This window comes from Ovis aries, chromosome 15 (assembly GCF_016772045.2).
Source record: "Ovis aries strain OAR_USU_Benz2616 breed Rambouillet chromosome 15, ARS-UI_Ramb_v3.0, whole genome shotgun sequence".
NCBI classification, from domain to species: Eukaryota; Metazoa; Chordata; class Mammalia; order Artiodactyla; family Bovidae; genus Ovis; species Ovis aries.
This window is the reverse complement of record NC_056068.1, coordinates 39524216-39541530: the sequence shown is the minus strand read 5'-3', so window position 1 is coordinate 39541530 and position 17315 is coordinate 39524216. Positions and strand designations below refer to the sequence as shown.

At 41.3% G+C, this 17315-nt stretch overlaps 1 protein-coding gene across 9 annotated transcripts in view; it reads left to right on the top strand.

Moving 5' to 3' along the window:
* Positions 1-15237, top strand: part of TEAD1 (TEA domain transcription factor 1) — a 268937-nt gene extending 253700 nt beyond the window's left edge. For all 9 annotated transcript variants that reach the window (XM_060399885.1, XM_060399884.1, XM_060399880.1 and 6 more), the window contains 2 exons: positions 1192-1344; positions 7161-15237. In XM_060399885.1, the coding sequence (XP_060255868.1) occupies positions 1192-1344; positions 7161-7274 (267 nt within the window). In that variant the 3' untranslated portion in view covers positions 7275-15237. The remainder of the gene's footprint in view (positions 1-1191; positions 1345-7160) is intronic.
* The last annotated feature ends 2078 nt before the right edge of the window (positions 15238-17315 follow it).

Sequence of the window (17315 nt, the reverse complement as noted above, 5' to 3'; positions counted from 1 at the left end):
ACTTCTTTTTGGTTGAGTATTAGTGATTTGTGTTTTGCTGGGACATCATCATATTCACTGGATTTTTCTTTGCTTTTATTGATTGATGGATTGGTTGTTTGCCATAGAGTTGCATGAAGTAACCTTTTCTTAATCTTCCGATTGATAATGTGACTGTTGTTTTGTCTCCTTTCTTTTCCTTCTTAAGCTTGTGGAGGGCTTGTTTTGTCTTTTTAAAAAGTTAGATTTTATATCCTGTTTACGTTTTTTATTTCCTTTGGATTCATTTGAGCTTTTATTTTTATTAATCTTTGGTTCCTGATTTTCCCTGATTTTGGATTCTTTTGTAGGGTTTACCAACTTTTTAAGATGTGTACTAAGTTCTGTAGTTTTTCATCTTTAATAATGGAGACACGAAGCTGCTTTCCTCCAAGTACAGCTTCATTGAGTCCCCAAAATTTGATGTAAATATTTTCTTTTTCATTACTCTTTAGATAGCTTGTAATTTCTTTTTAAATTCCTCTTTGATCCAAAGTATCTAAGATTGTCTGTCTTCTCTCTGAGTGTTTCAGTGGGATCTTTAAATACGTATTTAAGTGTTTTGTTAGTCACCCAGTCGTGTCTGACTCTTTGCACCCACATGGACTATAGCCCGCCAGGCTCCTCTGTCCATGGAATTTTCCAGGCAAGAATACTGAAATGGGTTGCCATTTCCTTCTCATATATATATGTATAAAACATTTTTAAAAATTAAAGACATACCACAGCCAGGGGCTCTTGATCAGTGTGAAGCAGTTTTTCCTAGAGCAGAGAAATTAGCTGCATTGGTTTTGGCCTATGAGGCCTTATTGCAGTAGAGAAAGATCTTCTGCGGGCTCTTTGAAGAATTGTGACTAGCTGGGCTTGCTCTCACAAATTTCTAGGTAGGGAATCACTCAGCAGGCAATTACATTTTTTTTCCTGACCTTTGCTGAAAAAACATCTATACAACTTTTCATTAAAGTATTTTTACAATTTTAAAAAAATTTCCAGAAAAATAATGGATCCTGAGTATGGTGTTAAAATTGGAGTTAGGGTTTTCTTTGATTAAGTACATAAGTAGTGCAACATACAACAGCTGATTCATGTTGAAAAAGTGAAATGCTTTTATAGACAATCATATCTTTTTCATGTATGTTGAAGTCAAAAGTATAAACCCTTTTTCCCTCACAGACGGAATACGCAAGGTTTGAGAATGGCCGATTTGTCTACCGAATAAACCGCTCCCCAATGTGTGAATATATGATCAACTTCATCCACAAGCTCAAACACTTACCAGAGAAATATATGATGAACAGTGTTTTGGAAAACTTCACTATTTTATTGGTAACTGTTTTGTCTCTTCCTGTTTTGTCAGACTCAGCCATGAAGCTGCCAGCTAAGAGGGGCCTGGGTGGGTCTGGGTCCCAGGTGGTCAGTCAACAGCTGAATTCATGCATCCGTAAGGCAAACTTGGTTTGGCTCAGGTTTGTGAAAGAGAAGGGCTCTCATCTGGCTGGGCTTTCTAAGCTTGGCAGAACTGGAATTTGGGGAAGGAGGGTGGGGGTAATGAAACTAGATTCTCGATTATGGTTGCAGATTAGAGAAACCTGAAGAATGTCTTAAAAATCCTGATAGCAGGACTGCATCCTAGATCAGTAAAATTAGGATCTCTGAGGATAGGACCCAGGCACGTATGTTTCTAAAGTTCCCCGGCTTATCCCAGCAGCAGCTAAGTTGAAGTCTCAGCTGCCCCATAGTATACAAACCATAAATGAGGCAAAAGCCGAGTTAGCAGGTTTGTACTTAAGGCATACCTACACTCATTTCAGGAAGGGTTTACAAGGCCTTATTCTAAGTAGCATATATTAATATAGCAAAATGTAAACTCTCAGTACCAGGAGAAATGTTAACTAGAATATAATGGCATAACCAGGAGCAGGAGATGGGAGAATATTTATGGGCTGAAAAGTATGGTCAAAACTTAACAAGCAGCTAAAGAGCAAGGAAAAACCAGTAGTGCTCAAGGCCCATGATGGGAAAGTTTTCCAGTTCCCTTGGGCAATGCTCTGTGTGTGTGTTTTTTTTTCTTCCCCAAATATTTAACTTTAAAACAATTTCTCATGGAGACTTCATTTGGTGACTTAGGAAGGTTAATAAGTACAATGTTCTCCTCGAAATACACCCATAAAATATGTAGTAATGGATTTCATAAGGCTTGGTTTTAAAAAAAACATTCCTTGGTTAAACCAAAGGCAAAATGCCAAAACAAAATTCATGGAAGCGATTTTGCTAAAAGGGGCAGCAGGACAATATTGTGGTAAAATATTCAGCCCTCTGAAGGCCTGCTTTGTTATTCTTTGTTACCAGAATTTAGAATAAGAATTCTTGAAGAGCAGGAGTTCTGTACCTGGACTTTGGATTCAGTGAGACATTGCTTTTCAATCAGTGTGTATAAGTGTTAGTCACTCAGTTGTGTCCAACTCTTTACGGTTCCATCGACCACAGCTTGCCAGGCTACTCTGTCCATGAAATTCTCCAGGCAAGAACACTGAAGTGGGTAGCCATTCCTTTCTCCAGGGCATTTTCCAGATCCAGGGATCAAACCCAGGTCTCATCCATTGCATGCAGAAACCACCAGGGAAGCCCTGTAATGTACTGGTAAAAAAGAAAGAAAATAAAAGGCTGTCCCCTAGTTTCTCCCAAAACCCTGACTTATGGTTTTTGCCCATGTTTTATGATGTAAATATACCTTCCATGGACACCTTGAAGCTACAGTGGCCATCTAGCTCATGAAATTCCTCAATATATAACAATTACATTCAAAGCTAGTAGGAACCAGTTCCTGTATACCACTGTAAATACATAAATAAAAATTAAGAAAGTTAAAACCTTCTGTGTATTGGATTCCTCCAGGACACTTTTAAAGATTCAGGGGACTTCCCTGGTGATCCAGTGTCTAAGGCTCCAGGCTCCCAAAGCAGGGGGATGAGGTTCAATCCCTGATCAGGGAACTAGATCCCACATGCTGCAACTAAGACCAGTGCAGCCAAATAAGTAAATGTTTTTTTAAAAATTCTGAAGGATGGAGCCAAGCATCATGGTTTTTGTTTGTTTTTACTGCTCCCCAGGTAGTTCTGGTGTGGAGCCAGGTTTAGGCGCATTGCTATATGGGGTTGGTGAGTAAGCCACAGGGGGCCTCAGCTCACAGACATGTGACTATGGGCAGACAGTAGGCAGACAGATGGTTTTGTATATTGTTTTCATTTATTCTAAGGAGAGAATCTCAGTGGATTCTCCTGTGTCCATGTCCCTCTGAAACATGGAAGCTAGTTGTCTGGGAGAAAGTTTAAAAAACATATACTTCACTAACTCTTCATTATTTTCCTTTTCTTTAATGACATTTGGTGAAAATTGAGCAGTTCAAGATTTAGGATGTTGGCAGGTACTTGGCTGTAGATGCTTTTTGTTGCTACTTAAGGACATATGAATCACCTTAGTGCTCAGATGAGCGGAAGGTGAGTGTGGCATCCTTATGTGGATGTTAAATAACCTCAGAAGTTAAGCAAAACTGTCTGAATGGATGGCTACCCTCCCTCTCCTGGAAGGAGTCTTAGCTGTTTCTTACAAACCGGTGAGACTATTTCAGCACATTAAGGAATAAGTCCTCAGTCCCTAAAACCCGACCTCAAACACAACCAAAGAATATATGACCTGGGAAAGTTGTGAGTATCTATTACCCACAGAACCCATTAACTATTATATTGGTAATGCCTCTTTGAAAACATGACTTCCATCCAAAGAACTTACCAGGTAAAATTAATTTTAAAACATATCAACTACATAAATCCCTTTGTTATAAAGAAATAGTAGCTCTTAATAAATATGTGCTAGGAATAACATTTTTCTGTAGAAAAATGAAATTAAGCCAGTGCTCCTGGGTAATGAAGTCATCTCACTGATAAACAGCAGAGATTGTGCTTTTCAGTGATTCCTTGGAGAGGGTGGGGTTAAGAACATGGCCAGGATGACAGCTGCTGGACATAGTTGCAGGTGTTTTACTAGATCATTGAATACAAAACCTGTATGTCACCAAGACCAGTTCCAGGCACTTATGGGCCTGTAGGGTAGTCTCTGGTTTCATCAGGATGACTCTGGAATTGAGGTGACCCTGTAGGTTCAGGGCCCTAATAATGGCAGTCAGGCCAAGGAAGACAGCAACTGAATTGTGGGCCAAGGATTCCAGTCATATTTCAAGGTCATACTTTGACATATAGCTTGCTAGAAACACTTTTTTTCTTTCCTCCTTCATCACAAGCATGAAGCATAAATAGGATATAGGATATATTCTTTCATAGAAAGTTTGCAAGAAGGTAAGCTAGATCACAGAGGTTCCAGGCACAATGCTGAATCTTCTGTAGATAGATTATGAAATTCTCACTGCCGAACTGTGAGGTCATTTGTATTCCCATTTTATGGATAGAGGAATGTTAGGCCTCCCTGAGGTCACAGAGCTAGTGATAGACATAAATTAAGATTTAAGTTGATAGAAAAGACACTTTGCAGGGTATGTCGTGGTCGTGGAATGAGAAGACTTGGGTTATGTCCCAGCTCTACCTATGACCTTGGTGAAGTCATTTAAAATCTCCAGACCTCATTTTCCCTCCATTTACAAAGTGCTCAAGTCTGCCCTCTCCACTTCGTTGGTTACTGAGAGTGTTTTCATTTATTCAGCTAAACTGTGGCGAGGTTTGCTGGCTGCTGCAATGGAGCGCAAATAAAACGCAGGAAATGTGAGTCTGGTGAGGGCAACGAGGCAGAAAAGTAGACGACGACCCTGCAGGGCTGTCATGGTGTGGTACGCTTGTGAAAAAGAGTCATTGAACTGCCCGAGCAGGCACCTGTAGTTTGAGTGAGGTAGGGAATTCTCAGGGATGTTAAAAGATGATGTTTAAGTTGCCTTGATGGATAAGCAGATGTATTTTTCGAACTTACCAAGAAAAGGTCATTCGATGGGTGCATACTGACGTGCCAGGTGCAGAGCTGCGGTGCACTGGACAGTCGGGGCAGGCACCTTGGAGTCTGGTGAGAGAGGTGGGCATCTGTCAAGCACAGGGAGTCACCAGATGCATAACTCAGCTGTGGCGGATGGTTGGTAAAGGTCGGTGCATGGTGCCAAGAGGTGTGTAATGAGAGGTCAGGGAAGGCTTCTCTGAGCAACAAACAACTCAAAGGTGTCTGCCAGATGGCTAGATAGGCAGAGAGGGGAGGAGAGAATACTGCGAGCAGGAGGGAATGCGGCCCTGGGAGGACTGGAAATGGCAGTGTGACTGGCATAGGGAGAAAGAGGAGGGCCGCAAGCAGGGTGCTGGGCAGGTAGCACCAGCCAGCCTGGGCCCTGTCTCTTCTCATGCTCATCCTTGTGGGAGGAGAACAGGCTTTCTCTTCATCCTGAATTTCAAGAGTCCATTCAGTTTTTAAGCAGGAGGGTGTTGTTGTCAGGTTTATCTCTCTTTCAAGGTCATGGCGGCTGCTGTGTGCAGATGGAACTGGTGCCCAGCAAGAGTAACTCCTAGTAGGGGAGTCTAGATCAGGTTTGCTGATACCTTGGGTTGTGGCAGTAGGGAAAAAAAAGGTGGATTCAAGAAATCTTGAGGAGGTAAAAGCAGCAGAACATGACATTTGTTTGGATGTGGGGATGAGGGAGAGAGATTTCAGTCATGAAAGACTTGCACACTCGGAGTATTTGATCTGCAAGGGAAGAGGCAGGGAGTGAGACTAGAAAAGCAGGTGGATGTTAGTATTGAAAAAACTATTACCCAGAAAAAGTAGATGATTCATCACTGTATGCATTAATTTATTTAGAGCAGCATGGCATAACAGGTAAGAAAAAGGTCTTCAGAGTCAGAAGATCTGGGTTTTTTGTTGACATTGAAGGTGAAAGTGAAGGTCACTCAGTTGTGTCCCACTCTTTGCTATCCCATGGACTATACAGTCCATTCTCCAGGCCAAAATACTGGAGTAGCCTTTCCCTTCTCCAGGGGATCTTCCCAACCCAGAGATCAAACCCAGGTCTCCCATATTGTAGGCGGATTCTTTACCAGCTGAGCCACAAAGGAAGCTCAAGAATACTGGAGTGGGTAGCCTATCCCTTCTCCAGTGGATCTTCCCGACCCAGGAATCAAACTGGAGTCTCCTGTATTGCAGGTGGATTCTTTACCAATTGAGCTAGGAGGGAAGCACCTCATTGACATTAGTACAACCTTAAACAAATTAACCCCAATCATCCTCCCTTGTCACACGGGGGTGAAATGACACCTGCTGCTGGAGTTGGAATATTACATGAGATTCTTCCTGCAGAGTGTTTAATACCGAGAAGGTGCATAGTTAACAGTCAGCAGATGCTGGCTGTTATTCTGTGAATTTCCATCCATTCAGCAAATACAGTAGACCCTTGAACTGCATGGGTTTAAACTGCATGACTGTTCTTTTTTACTCAGCACTTGCTTCACTGAGTCCAGGCACTACATGTTAATGTGGTGAGTTAAGTCATTCACAGAGTTATGTCTCCCATTGACTATTGTGCAACAAAATTTAGTGAAGGTTTAGGGATAAGATAGGAAACAGTTCCTAGGATAAATGACTGTCCTATAGGACAGAATTATAGAAAATTCTCTATATTGTTTAAAAAAAAAAAAGTCATAGCCCTCCCCCTCAAAAAAAACTCACACTAATTCTTGTGGTGTCTTCTTAGGCTCAGATTATGAGTGAGACCCCATCTTTAAGGTCTTTCTTACATATGGTAACTAAACTTAGATAGGATTTAAGTTGGACCCTTAGTATCCTGAGTTTGTGCAGGAGGGGGCAGAGTGAGGCTGAATAGATCTCTAATTAATCAACTTTTTGAACTTTAGACTTTGTATTCGTCCCCGAGTAAACCATTTCATCATGGTACAGGTGGAATATTTTTATTCATGTGGTGTTTGATATAGATATATATGTGTGTGTATGTATATATAAAACTTGTAAAAATTTTATTGAAGTGTAGTTGATTTATAATGTGTTAATTTCTGCTATCTAGCAAAGTGATTCAGTTATACATATATATATGTGTATTTCATTTTTCACAATCTTTTCTATTTACACTTTTATTTTTTTAACAGGTGGTAACAAACAGGGATACACAAGAAACTCTCCTGTGCATGGCCTGTGTATTTGAAGTTTCAAATAGTGAACATGGAGCACAGCATCATATTTACAGGCTTGTAAAGGACTAACCGTGGTTATTTATATATATAGATATCTGTATATACACACACACATATGTGCGCACACACACACACTCTCTCCAGATTGAACGACTGACTGTAAACCTCACCATGCAGGGGTGCTGCCCTGGCCCTGAGGTCACCCCGATTTTTCTAAATCCTGTTTGAAGTCATTTTTTCATGTGTTCATACTCATTGTAGCTGTGAAGTTCTGGTACAGTTGTAAAAAGAGAAATCGAGTTGTTTCTGTGTGTTATTCAGATCCATAGCCCACAATTCCTCAGAAAGGTGAACCTTAAGAACCCAAGTCTCTGTCTGCAGAGACCTATTTCTCATTGTGGTAGAAAAAAAAAAATCGAGACAGAGCATTTGCCATTGGACATTTACAGCGTTTATACAAATGTATTTAGTGTGTTTTTTTTCCAACATAAAATTCTTGTTTTAAGATACAAGTAAAATTAATCTTTAAATATAAATGTAAATTAGTACACAAAACTAAGAATCTTTAGACTTATCTTTGTAACTAATTAGGGTGGAAGTTATGAAAGAATGTAATTCACTAAATTATTTTTTAAATGAAACTTTTCTTTCTTTTTGAAACCAAATGTTAAAATATAGCCTTAAGAAATACTTGGTAGAAATATCCTAATGAGACAAATTTGTACTTTTTTCCTCAAGGTTAAAACTAATCTCCTAATCCATTAAACTCTTGAAACAGGTATTACAGAGGAAGAAAACTTCACCCCTTATCCTTAACATATATAGTATATTTAAAAAATATAAAATTGTATTGTACTAATGTGATGATTATTTAATGAAAAAAAGATGGCTCTTTTTGCAATAAGTAGATAAATACTGAAAATCTAAGCTTACAATGTTTATAGTCTTGTGTGTGCAGTTATATTTTATATGGACAACCAAATTTTTTTATTATGATCAGTAAATATTTGAACCACTGAAATTTAATAACAAAAATTCAAAATTGGCATGAATACTGCACTGTGAGCTGCAAATTATAGAAAACCCTGTGGCTGGGAGAAACTTCATCAAACCAAACTTGTAAAAGGCTCATCAGTTTTAGGATTTCTGCTCCCCAGAAAATCACAAGCATACTCACCAGCCTGTGGATAAATTATTTCTGGTGATCCAATATGCATATTAACCTGGTGTAGCTATGTGTGTGTTTGTGTGTACATACAAACATATGCATATGTAGTTATTCAGTGCTTATTTATTGAACATCTGTTCAGTGTCATTCAATTTGCTAGGTGCTGATATATGTATTTCTCAGTCTGTGTCCGTAGATCTTGGTGTATTCTCTAAGGACACCCATTTTCTTGACTCTCAGTAAGTCACAATACTTATTTGACTGAGGCTGAAGAGGCTCGGCTATCTATCTCTGCCCTTTCCAAATAGGTTCGTTTGGGAGGTTTTCTTCCCAAGAGAGATTTGACTTTCCAACCCACGTATTCCAAAGCATTGTCCAGGCAGAGATGGTTTGATATGGTCACATGTCTTGTTACTTCCATACATTGGGAAGGGGACAGGGCATACTCCCCACTTTCCTGGAGGAAATTGACTTGTTGATAATTGTCAGGAATGTTAACACTACAGAACACGAAATGTCTTGCAAGTTTTAAAGCATGTCAAGACTTTTACATCAGGCCAGAAAAATGAAAAAACTTTGTACTGTCACATTCAAGTAACCTACACACCCTCTTCCCTATTCCCCCAACCAAGTGTGACCCTGCTTGTGTATTAACTAGTATCTGAGGTCAGCAGCATGAGGGTGTGGCTGGCTTGTGGAAACGGAATACTGAACCAAGCCTGACTGCACCCAAACCCATGGCCCTGGTCCCTGGGAAGACCAGAGGAACAAGTGCAGAACTTTCCCCTTTTGGAGTGCACATCCCTTACGTAAGCCCTTTTGGAACGCACATCCCTTACGTAAGCCAGCAGGATGGTGTGCATCTTCCCTCCATAAACAGACTACAATTTGTTCCCTGAGGCTGAGGGGGCCTCTGAAGAGTTGGCCCAGCGGCCCACCCTTCCATCTGGTCTTCGGCCCAAGTATGAAGCTTCTCCCTTGCTCATCATACGTATGACTTCCCTTGGTCACCCCTCTTACAGGTGCTTCTTTTGCTCCCATCTCCTGCATCTTACTGAAAATTACCCCCAGTCTTCTCAGGACCTAGGGGTGCAAGTGATCTTACGTGGCTAAAAGCCAGGCCATCCCAGAACTTCAGGGGAAGAGGCATTTGGTTCACATTCTCTACCGGGAATGGGACTCTTCAGTGCTGCCAGGAGGGCTCTTAGGATTTACTTTTTTCAAAGCACAAATAGACTGAGGCCCCAAAACACCAGCTAGAGACTAGATCTGTTAACTGAAGAGTAGATCATACCCTGGCCTCACAGAGTCAGGCTGGGCCCTCTGATACTTGTCCTCTTCCTCCAAATGCCTTTGTAGTTGAGTTTGGGGTCTCCGTGGATGACCTTGAGGGTTACTTTTTGCTCTTAAAACAAGTTTGCTTCTTGTCCTGTTCTAAAGGTTTCTCCAGGGCAGGCAGTTTTCTTGTCTTCACCACTGGTCCATTTCTCTCTCTTCTAAATTAGACCCTGGGATTAGATTTGTGTGACGACATCTAATACAAGTCTGATTTTTGGTCTTTGACCATTCATGGCAGAGTCTTATTCACTCGTCAAGCTTTCTGAACCATAAAGAAGCCTTTCCAAAGCTCTGTCCTCATAGCTCTCTTGTGGGTGCTCCATCTCCTGGTTGACCCTCCACTACCAGGAATGATTCAGGGACATCTTGTGCTTTCACTGGAGAGTTTGGAGGCCACTTTCCACAGCCTGAATAGGGAGAAACTAAAGAACCCATCTTTGGTCTCTTGGCATTCATTTCCCATCTTAGCAAGAGACCTAAGTAAAGTCGAGGCTTTTTCAAAACATGTCCTAGAATCCCAGAATGTCTAAGCTACCCTAGACCAGGGTTTCTCAGCCCTTATCTAGACCCTGTTGACATTTGGACCAGATAATTCTTTGTGGTGCAAGGCTGTCCTGTGCCTTGTAGGAGGTTTCGCAGCATCCCTGGCCTCTGCCCGCTAGACATACTCTTTCCCCAGTTGTCACAGTCCCAAGTGTCTCCAGACAGTGCCAAATGTCCCATGGGCCACAGAATTGCCCCTGCTGAAAAAGCACTGCCCTGCATCCACAGGTCACAGATGCCACATTTGACATCTTCTTTTTCCTTCCATTTTATCCTGAAAAAGCTTCTCTCCTGGGAGCCTTGTTTCAGGCCATCAAGAAACAGGTAGGAATATTACTCTAATGACATTTGTCCGTGTTTCTTCCTGTTTCAGAGCTTCTATTTCACAACAGAGTCTCTCAGCTACAAGTATTCTTTCCTTCCTCCCTAGGGAAACTGGGGACAACTGGTTACCAACATCCCTATGATCAACTCACACTGCTTAAATAGCATTTCTAATTTGCCCTTGATTCCTTATTTCATCTGGTTAAAAAAATGCCACCTATTTTCATTATTTTTCATAAGGTTATTGTTCTCATAATCAGACCTTTGATCATTTTAGTGAAATTCTTCTGACCTTCTACTTTTAGTGTCAGACTCAATGTTTTTTGTAGAATTTATAGAAACTTCTGGAACACTTCATCTTTAAGGATGGAGGAGAGAAGGATTCATTTTGTAAGAGGACAGCTAGAGTTTTTCTTTACTAAGCTGTAGGAGAGCACAGTCTACAGGCATACCTTGGAGGCAGCACAGGCTTGGCTCCAGAGAACCACAAAAAAGCAACTATCACAGTAAAACGAGTCACACAGTGCATGTGAAAGTTATGTTTACACTATATTGTAGTCTATTAAATGTGCAATAGTATGGCTGAAAAAAAAATCAGTGCACATACTTTAATTAAGATATTGCTGAAAAATGCCAAAACAATTACAATAGTAACTTAAAGATCACAGATCACCATTAAAAATATGAAAATAATGAAAAAGTTGGAATATTGTGAAAATTATGAAAACAGGACACAGAGACACAAAGTGAGCAAATGCTGTTGGAAAACTGATGCCAGTAGACTCATTTGATACAAACCTTCAATTTGTAAAAAATTGCAATATTTGTGAAACGTGAGAAAACGAGGTATGCCTGTGACCTCCTCCTGTTTGTAGATGAGAGAGTTGAGACCCGGAGGAGACATGACTTGCCCAGAGTCACGTGCTGGTCAGTGACAGCTGGCTAGGAAGGCTTTAGGACTCTTGCCACTTGATCCTTGGCCTTTTGGTGGGGGTTGTTCCTTTCTGGTGCTTGGTGAGGAAGAGAGGGAGAGGAAGACCCTTCTTCTGCCAGAGCAAGAGCATCCCCTGGGGCTGATGCTGCTTCTTCTTGAGGGTCCTGTTGGGGAGGCATCCACCAGCAGATACGAAAGCTGATGAGCCTTTTCCTTACCCCAAGGACAGTTCACCTGCCACAGGCTCTGAATCAAATTCCTCTTCACAAAACATCCCAGCAGCAAAGTCCCACTCTCAGACCAGCCAAAAAAAACCAGCCCCCATGCCCAGAACTTGGTGTTACAGACCCAAGTCTTCTGTTTAGGTCTCAACACTCTAGCGGCTTTTACAGTTTGTTTTTGTACAAACATAAGTTATTTAAATCACACAAGATGACAGTCAACTTTTCAAACCAGGTACCGATCACTTGTATGATTTTTGTCTATGCTCTGGTACACTACGCCTGTTCTAACGAAGGGTAGAACCCATTTTGTGTGTTGGTGTTCACACCTGTGACATTAAGAGGATACGTCTGCATTGCTTCTTTCCTTCTGTTGATGTTTCTGTGGCGAAACCCTGCACATGTCATTTCTGAAAAGCCTTAAATCTTCGCGATGTTGCGTGTAGGGTTTGCAGTGCAGAAGGCTGCCTCGGAACTGTGAGCCCTTTTGTAAGCTGGAAGCATTTCTCTTACTATTGTTACTTTTGTAGGAAGTTTTCAATTCAGAGCTGCCAAAGCGTTCAGTAAGCAGTGCCTTAGTGATACTTAGTCGTGCCGCCAGCCTTTTCTCACACCAGTTCTCTATGTCCCTTTTACTAATCGGCTCAGTATTTAAAACAGAATAAGCAAGTGTTGCTTTCAATTTTGTTTTTCGTAAGCCCATTTTTCTTCATATCTATAAAAAACTGGCTTCTTGGTCTGAAATCCGAAATGAGCAGAAGTCAGTTCATTGACCACACCGTCCAATGTCTATACCAAAATGGAAGGTCTTGCAACTTCATAGTTTACTATGAAAAGCAAATTGTACACTTTAAATGTTGCCTTTTAAATCCACGACCAAAAACTTAGCTATTTGTGAACCTTCTGCACTCTAGCATGAAAGTGCCTTTGGTTTGAGATTCCAGCTTAGAAAAGTGCTGCCATAATCATGATAATTTGTAGAGAGACCAAAAATATTCTGAGATCACCGTAATGCCTTTGGTTTACCGGGATGAATAACCAACGACAGGCCTCTGTTCACAAGAGCACGACATGGACCCCGCCTGCTGTGCATCATATGCCGTAGGGGAGCCCCCCCAACCACTCCCAGCCCTGGAGCCCACAGCAGCAGGAGGATCCCCAGAAACTGGTATGTCTGTGTGCCATGACCCAGTATGCCATCTCTGCCCATCACCCAGCCCTGCGTCCGCCCAAGGGGACTTGCACACAACCCGCAGGCTGTCAGCCAGTGGACAGATGTGACCTTCTCCGTACGCTTGTGCTCAGCCTGTAGAGCCTGCCTTTCCACTCCGATGCCAGTGCGCACTTCTCCGGTTTACGCAGTGATACCGTTTTGAAAGTTGGAAGCCTCAAACTGAGATGACAGTGCAGAACAAAAAAATGGTTTAGGGTCATCACAATTGACGTGTTCTTCTTAGGGCAAAAATGTTGACTCTGAGTGTTGTCTGAATGTGCTATGAGAAACTCCCAAAGAGTACCACTCACAATTCAGAATTTTCAAAGAATGTTCCGGCCCTCTAAAGGGCAACTCTTTTAGAGTCCCTGTTGGCTTTTATCAAAACTTTGTGTAAATTGGGAAAACTGATAGAGGGGAGGAAGAGGAGTGAAAAGGACGAGAAGGCAAAAACACCAGCCAAATAAAAGCCAGGACAAAAAAAAAAAAAAAAAAAAGATTGTTCTTTACCAATATAGACTTTACAATAACATTAGAATCGTTGAAAGTTAGCCTCCGAATGTGTATGATCCATCTGTTTCTACCTGGTGTCTTTAAGAATACCCTCTTTGGGCTCTCTGAAACTTCAGGAGTGATTTCTATCCGCACCAAGTTGTGAGTACTCATAGAAGTTTATACAGTGAAAAAACAAAAAAGTCAAATGAGAAGGAAAATTGCTCAACACAAGTTATAGTTAGCTGCTTGAATTCAGCCCCTCCCTGTCATGTCAAGACTACACCACAACTTGGAAGAAATTAATCAAATATTTGTTTTCCTGTTTCCCTCTTCAACTGTTACTGTGCTTTCTTTGGCAATAGTTGTCTCTCATTAACTCATTGCTTATATTGTTAAGAATGAAGGTTTGCATTTAAAATGTATTGCATTGCAAAGGATAGTTTCACTGAAGTCATGCACCATTAAATAAGATGAAATATTTGTATTTATTGTCCTACTTCCTAAGCTGTTAACTTGTTTTATTCTCTGTGAATTTGCATTGAGTCTGTCATATGCCCCCTCTCCATCATTTTAATATTTGAAATGGCATTTATTTTCCCTCTCTGTTCGTCATTAAGTGGGGTCAGATTCCAAAAGATTCCACCTCTCTCAGGCTGGCTGTCTTTTGTCTGACTTCCATTGTGAAATTTTCTTGTTCCCCTTTTTCTTAAGAGAGGCTGACAGAATCTAGGTATAAATCAATTGGAAACCAGTCTCTGGTTTTCTCTCTCCCTCCCTCCTTTCCTGTCTTCTTTCTCTTTTCCTTTTTGCCTCAGTCCTTTTCTGTGATTAGTTTCACTGTGTAAATTAGATATGAACTGCACTTCTTAAAAAAAAAAAAATCTCCCTGTTACCTCCTTGAAAGAGTCACTTCCGTAGGCCTTTTTCAGTAGGCTCATGACTGCAGATAAGGAAGAAAAAAAAACAAGTAAAAGCAAAAACTACGTGCCTAAAAATGACAAAAAAAAAAAAATGTTTTGTAACATTTAAAAAAGAAACCTGAATAGCCTTTAATTCTTATTAATATGCTTAAATTTTATGTAAATTGGTTTTTGCCACGTGTGTTTGTTCACATTCTCAATGACTTAATGGGATTCTCACAGTCTGTGTCTTCATGTCACGTGTATAAAATGGGCTTGTGATGTAAGCGTTTCATCTGCTCAGTGGTTCCTTTAATATTGTACTGCTGCTGGGAGTGGGCTGAGGAGTCTGCCTTCGGGCAGTGAGCTTCCTCTCGGGTAGATTGGAGAGATGGGGGGTGGGGGGGTGCAAATTCTCACATATGTTTTCTTAACCTATTTGCAGAAGCTTTCAAAAGGCATTTGGTTAAACCTCTTGGCAGTACAGTATTCTTGTATTTGTTAATGTCTGTGTTTAGGTACTGGTACCTTTTTGTTTAAAAATGTTCTAAGTGTTGGCTTTAAAGTGAATTTATCTTTAGTATGATAGTTATATGAAGATTATAGGGTTTGTGTGCAGAGAATTTTTTTATAAAGTGCTTTGTAAAAAAAAAAAATGTATTCTAGCTTTCGCGGTACATATGTGTGATAACTGTAATATCCATGACAGTTAAGTGCAATTATTTCATCACTCTAAAAATGCTATTTTTGTGTCAGTTCCTGCAGGTGTTTTCATGTCTTTGCAAAGTGACACATTTTGATGCCTTCTTGATAAAGTGGTAGACATTTTGTAGCTTTATAGAAACTTTGTATTCATACGGTATCAATGAAAAATAAAGAAAATGAAAGTGTGGGTCACCTTTTTTATCTGCAGAAATGTATGTTGTTGAAAATGAAAAGGTGTTCTATGTGTTATGGGTAAATATATGAAGGACAGAGTGAAGGAGGTTCGAGTGGTGATCTTTTCATCGTGTCCACTAAGCTCAGTATAGTGATCGGAGCGTGAGTGTTAATGTCTATCAGGGTTTCTTTCTTCGTTTCTTTTTTTGAATTGATGTGTAATTGATTTACATTGTTGCTTTAGTTTCAAGGGTGGAGCAAAGTGATTCAGTTATCCATACATACATATCTTTTTTTCATATTCTTTTCCCCTGTAGGTTATTACAAAATACTGAGTAGAGTTCCTGTTAACAAGATTTCTTAAAAATACCCACGTTAATCTGTCTGCCTGCTTGCTTACCTCTTTTTAGCAGTGTGTTATTAAACTTGTTAACCCGCCTTGCTCAGTGCATGCCAGGAGGTAGAACAGTGGATGTGAGAAAGAGGTAAATAAAGGGTGGTGGGTGCCCACACGGTGCGTGCTGAGCTATAACCCTTGCCCCATCCTCAGGTGTCTGCAGCACACACACACACAACAAAGCCTTGGATTCACTAAGCTTACTGTATGCTGGGCACTGGGCCAGCGTGCTGGTACAGCGTGCGACTCTCACAACAGTCCTGATGACAGTGCTGTCATCTCACACATACGTGCATGCACACACACACACACACAGCCGATGCTCAGGAAGGGGCAGGTGGTCCAGGGTCGTGACTGGTGAGAGGTGAAGCCTTCAATAGACCACCCTGGCTTTGACTCTTGGCCCCTGCCTTTTGGCTCACTGAGACTCCATGGAACCACTCAAGGCTCAGGGACAGAAATCTGGGGGTTGAGGGGCTTCCTTAAATGACAATAACCTTGGGCTTCTAATAGCAGGACCCAAGGTACCCTGGGATCCTTCGGTTTGAACTAGACCTCAGGTGGTCTTGCTTCTCCCCATTTCTTTGAAATCTGAGATGCAACCTGCCTCAAATCCCAAGGCACTGTGCAAGTGGAAACAGAAAAATATTGGGTTCCATTTTCTTTGAAAGAGGCATGTGTTAAGCAAGCTACCATTCTAGAGAAGGCGGTTGTTCAGTGAGCTATCCAGGCAGGGGGAAGGGAACTGGGCTGTTTTGCTGAGGCCCTGTTATATGCCAGTTCCCTTCACACTCTCGACATCCTTTAACCCACATCCTCTTAAGTAAAAGAAACATTTCCAATTTTCCAACAAGGAAATGGGAGCCCAGAGAAGCTAATCCTTGTTAAGATCATGAAAGCTAGTAAGTGGCAAGAATTTAGAAGTGGAAAACCCTCCTCCCTTGCAGTCCTGGCTCTGGTGCTGATTGTGTGGCACTTTGGCTCTGCGCTTCCTCTAAAACAAGATGCTTTAGCACATCAAAAACATCCTTGTTAGTGCCTGCAGTTCCAGTTAACTTGAGTTCAGCGGGGAGAGTGGCATGCTAGGGAAACTAATGTCAGTGAGGAGAGAGATTGAAGACACACAGGGGAGAGTAAATAAGCCTTCTCGTAAGATTGAGAATCAAGAAATGTCCCTGGGAACCCCTATCATTTCTTCCTGCCTTACAGCTGACTGAGGACTCTAATTAGCATGGCTACTGCCTATTGACGGCCAAATTAGCTGCTGTTGTTAAGTCATCAGTGAGCAACTGATACAATTCCAACTCAAAAGGCACAAGTGTTGTGTAAGCTTGTGAAGCCTTAGAGTGTTTTTTAGTTGCCTTTGAAGATACTTCTGTTTAATGCTGCATATGTCAGTTTTATCTAGGTGGTTGTAACTAGCAAAGAGTCAGTCTGCTAGAAGCAATTACTGAAAGCAATGAGATGAGACGGAGAGGACTAGGGGGAGGAAACACTTCATCTTGTGAGGCATCTGTTTCAAATGAGGCCTTACCATGGTCTCCAGGCAGAGGGATTAGACTGCTAGCCTGGAAGCTTTGGAGAAATCTGAGGTTCAGCGCTCTCTGGGTTCCACCCAGATGTTCCCGCTCTGTGTTTCAGTGCCCCACCCCTTATCTATTAGGGCCTCAGGAAACGTGAGAGCTGTAAATTCAGCTTT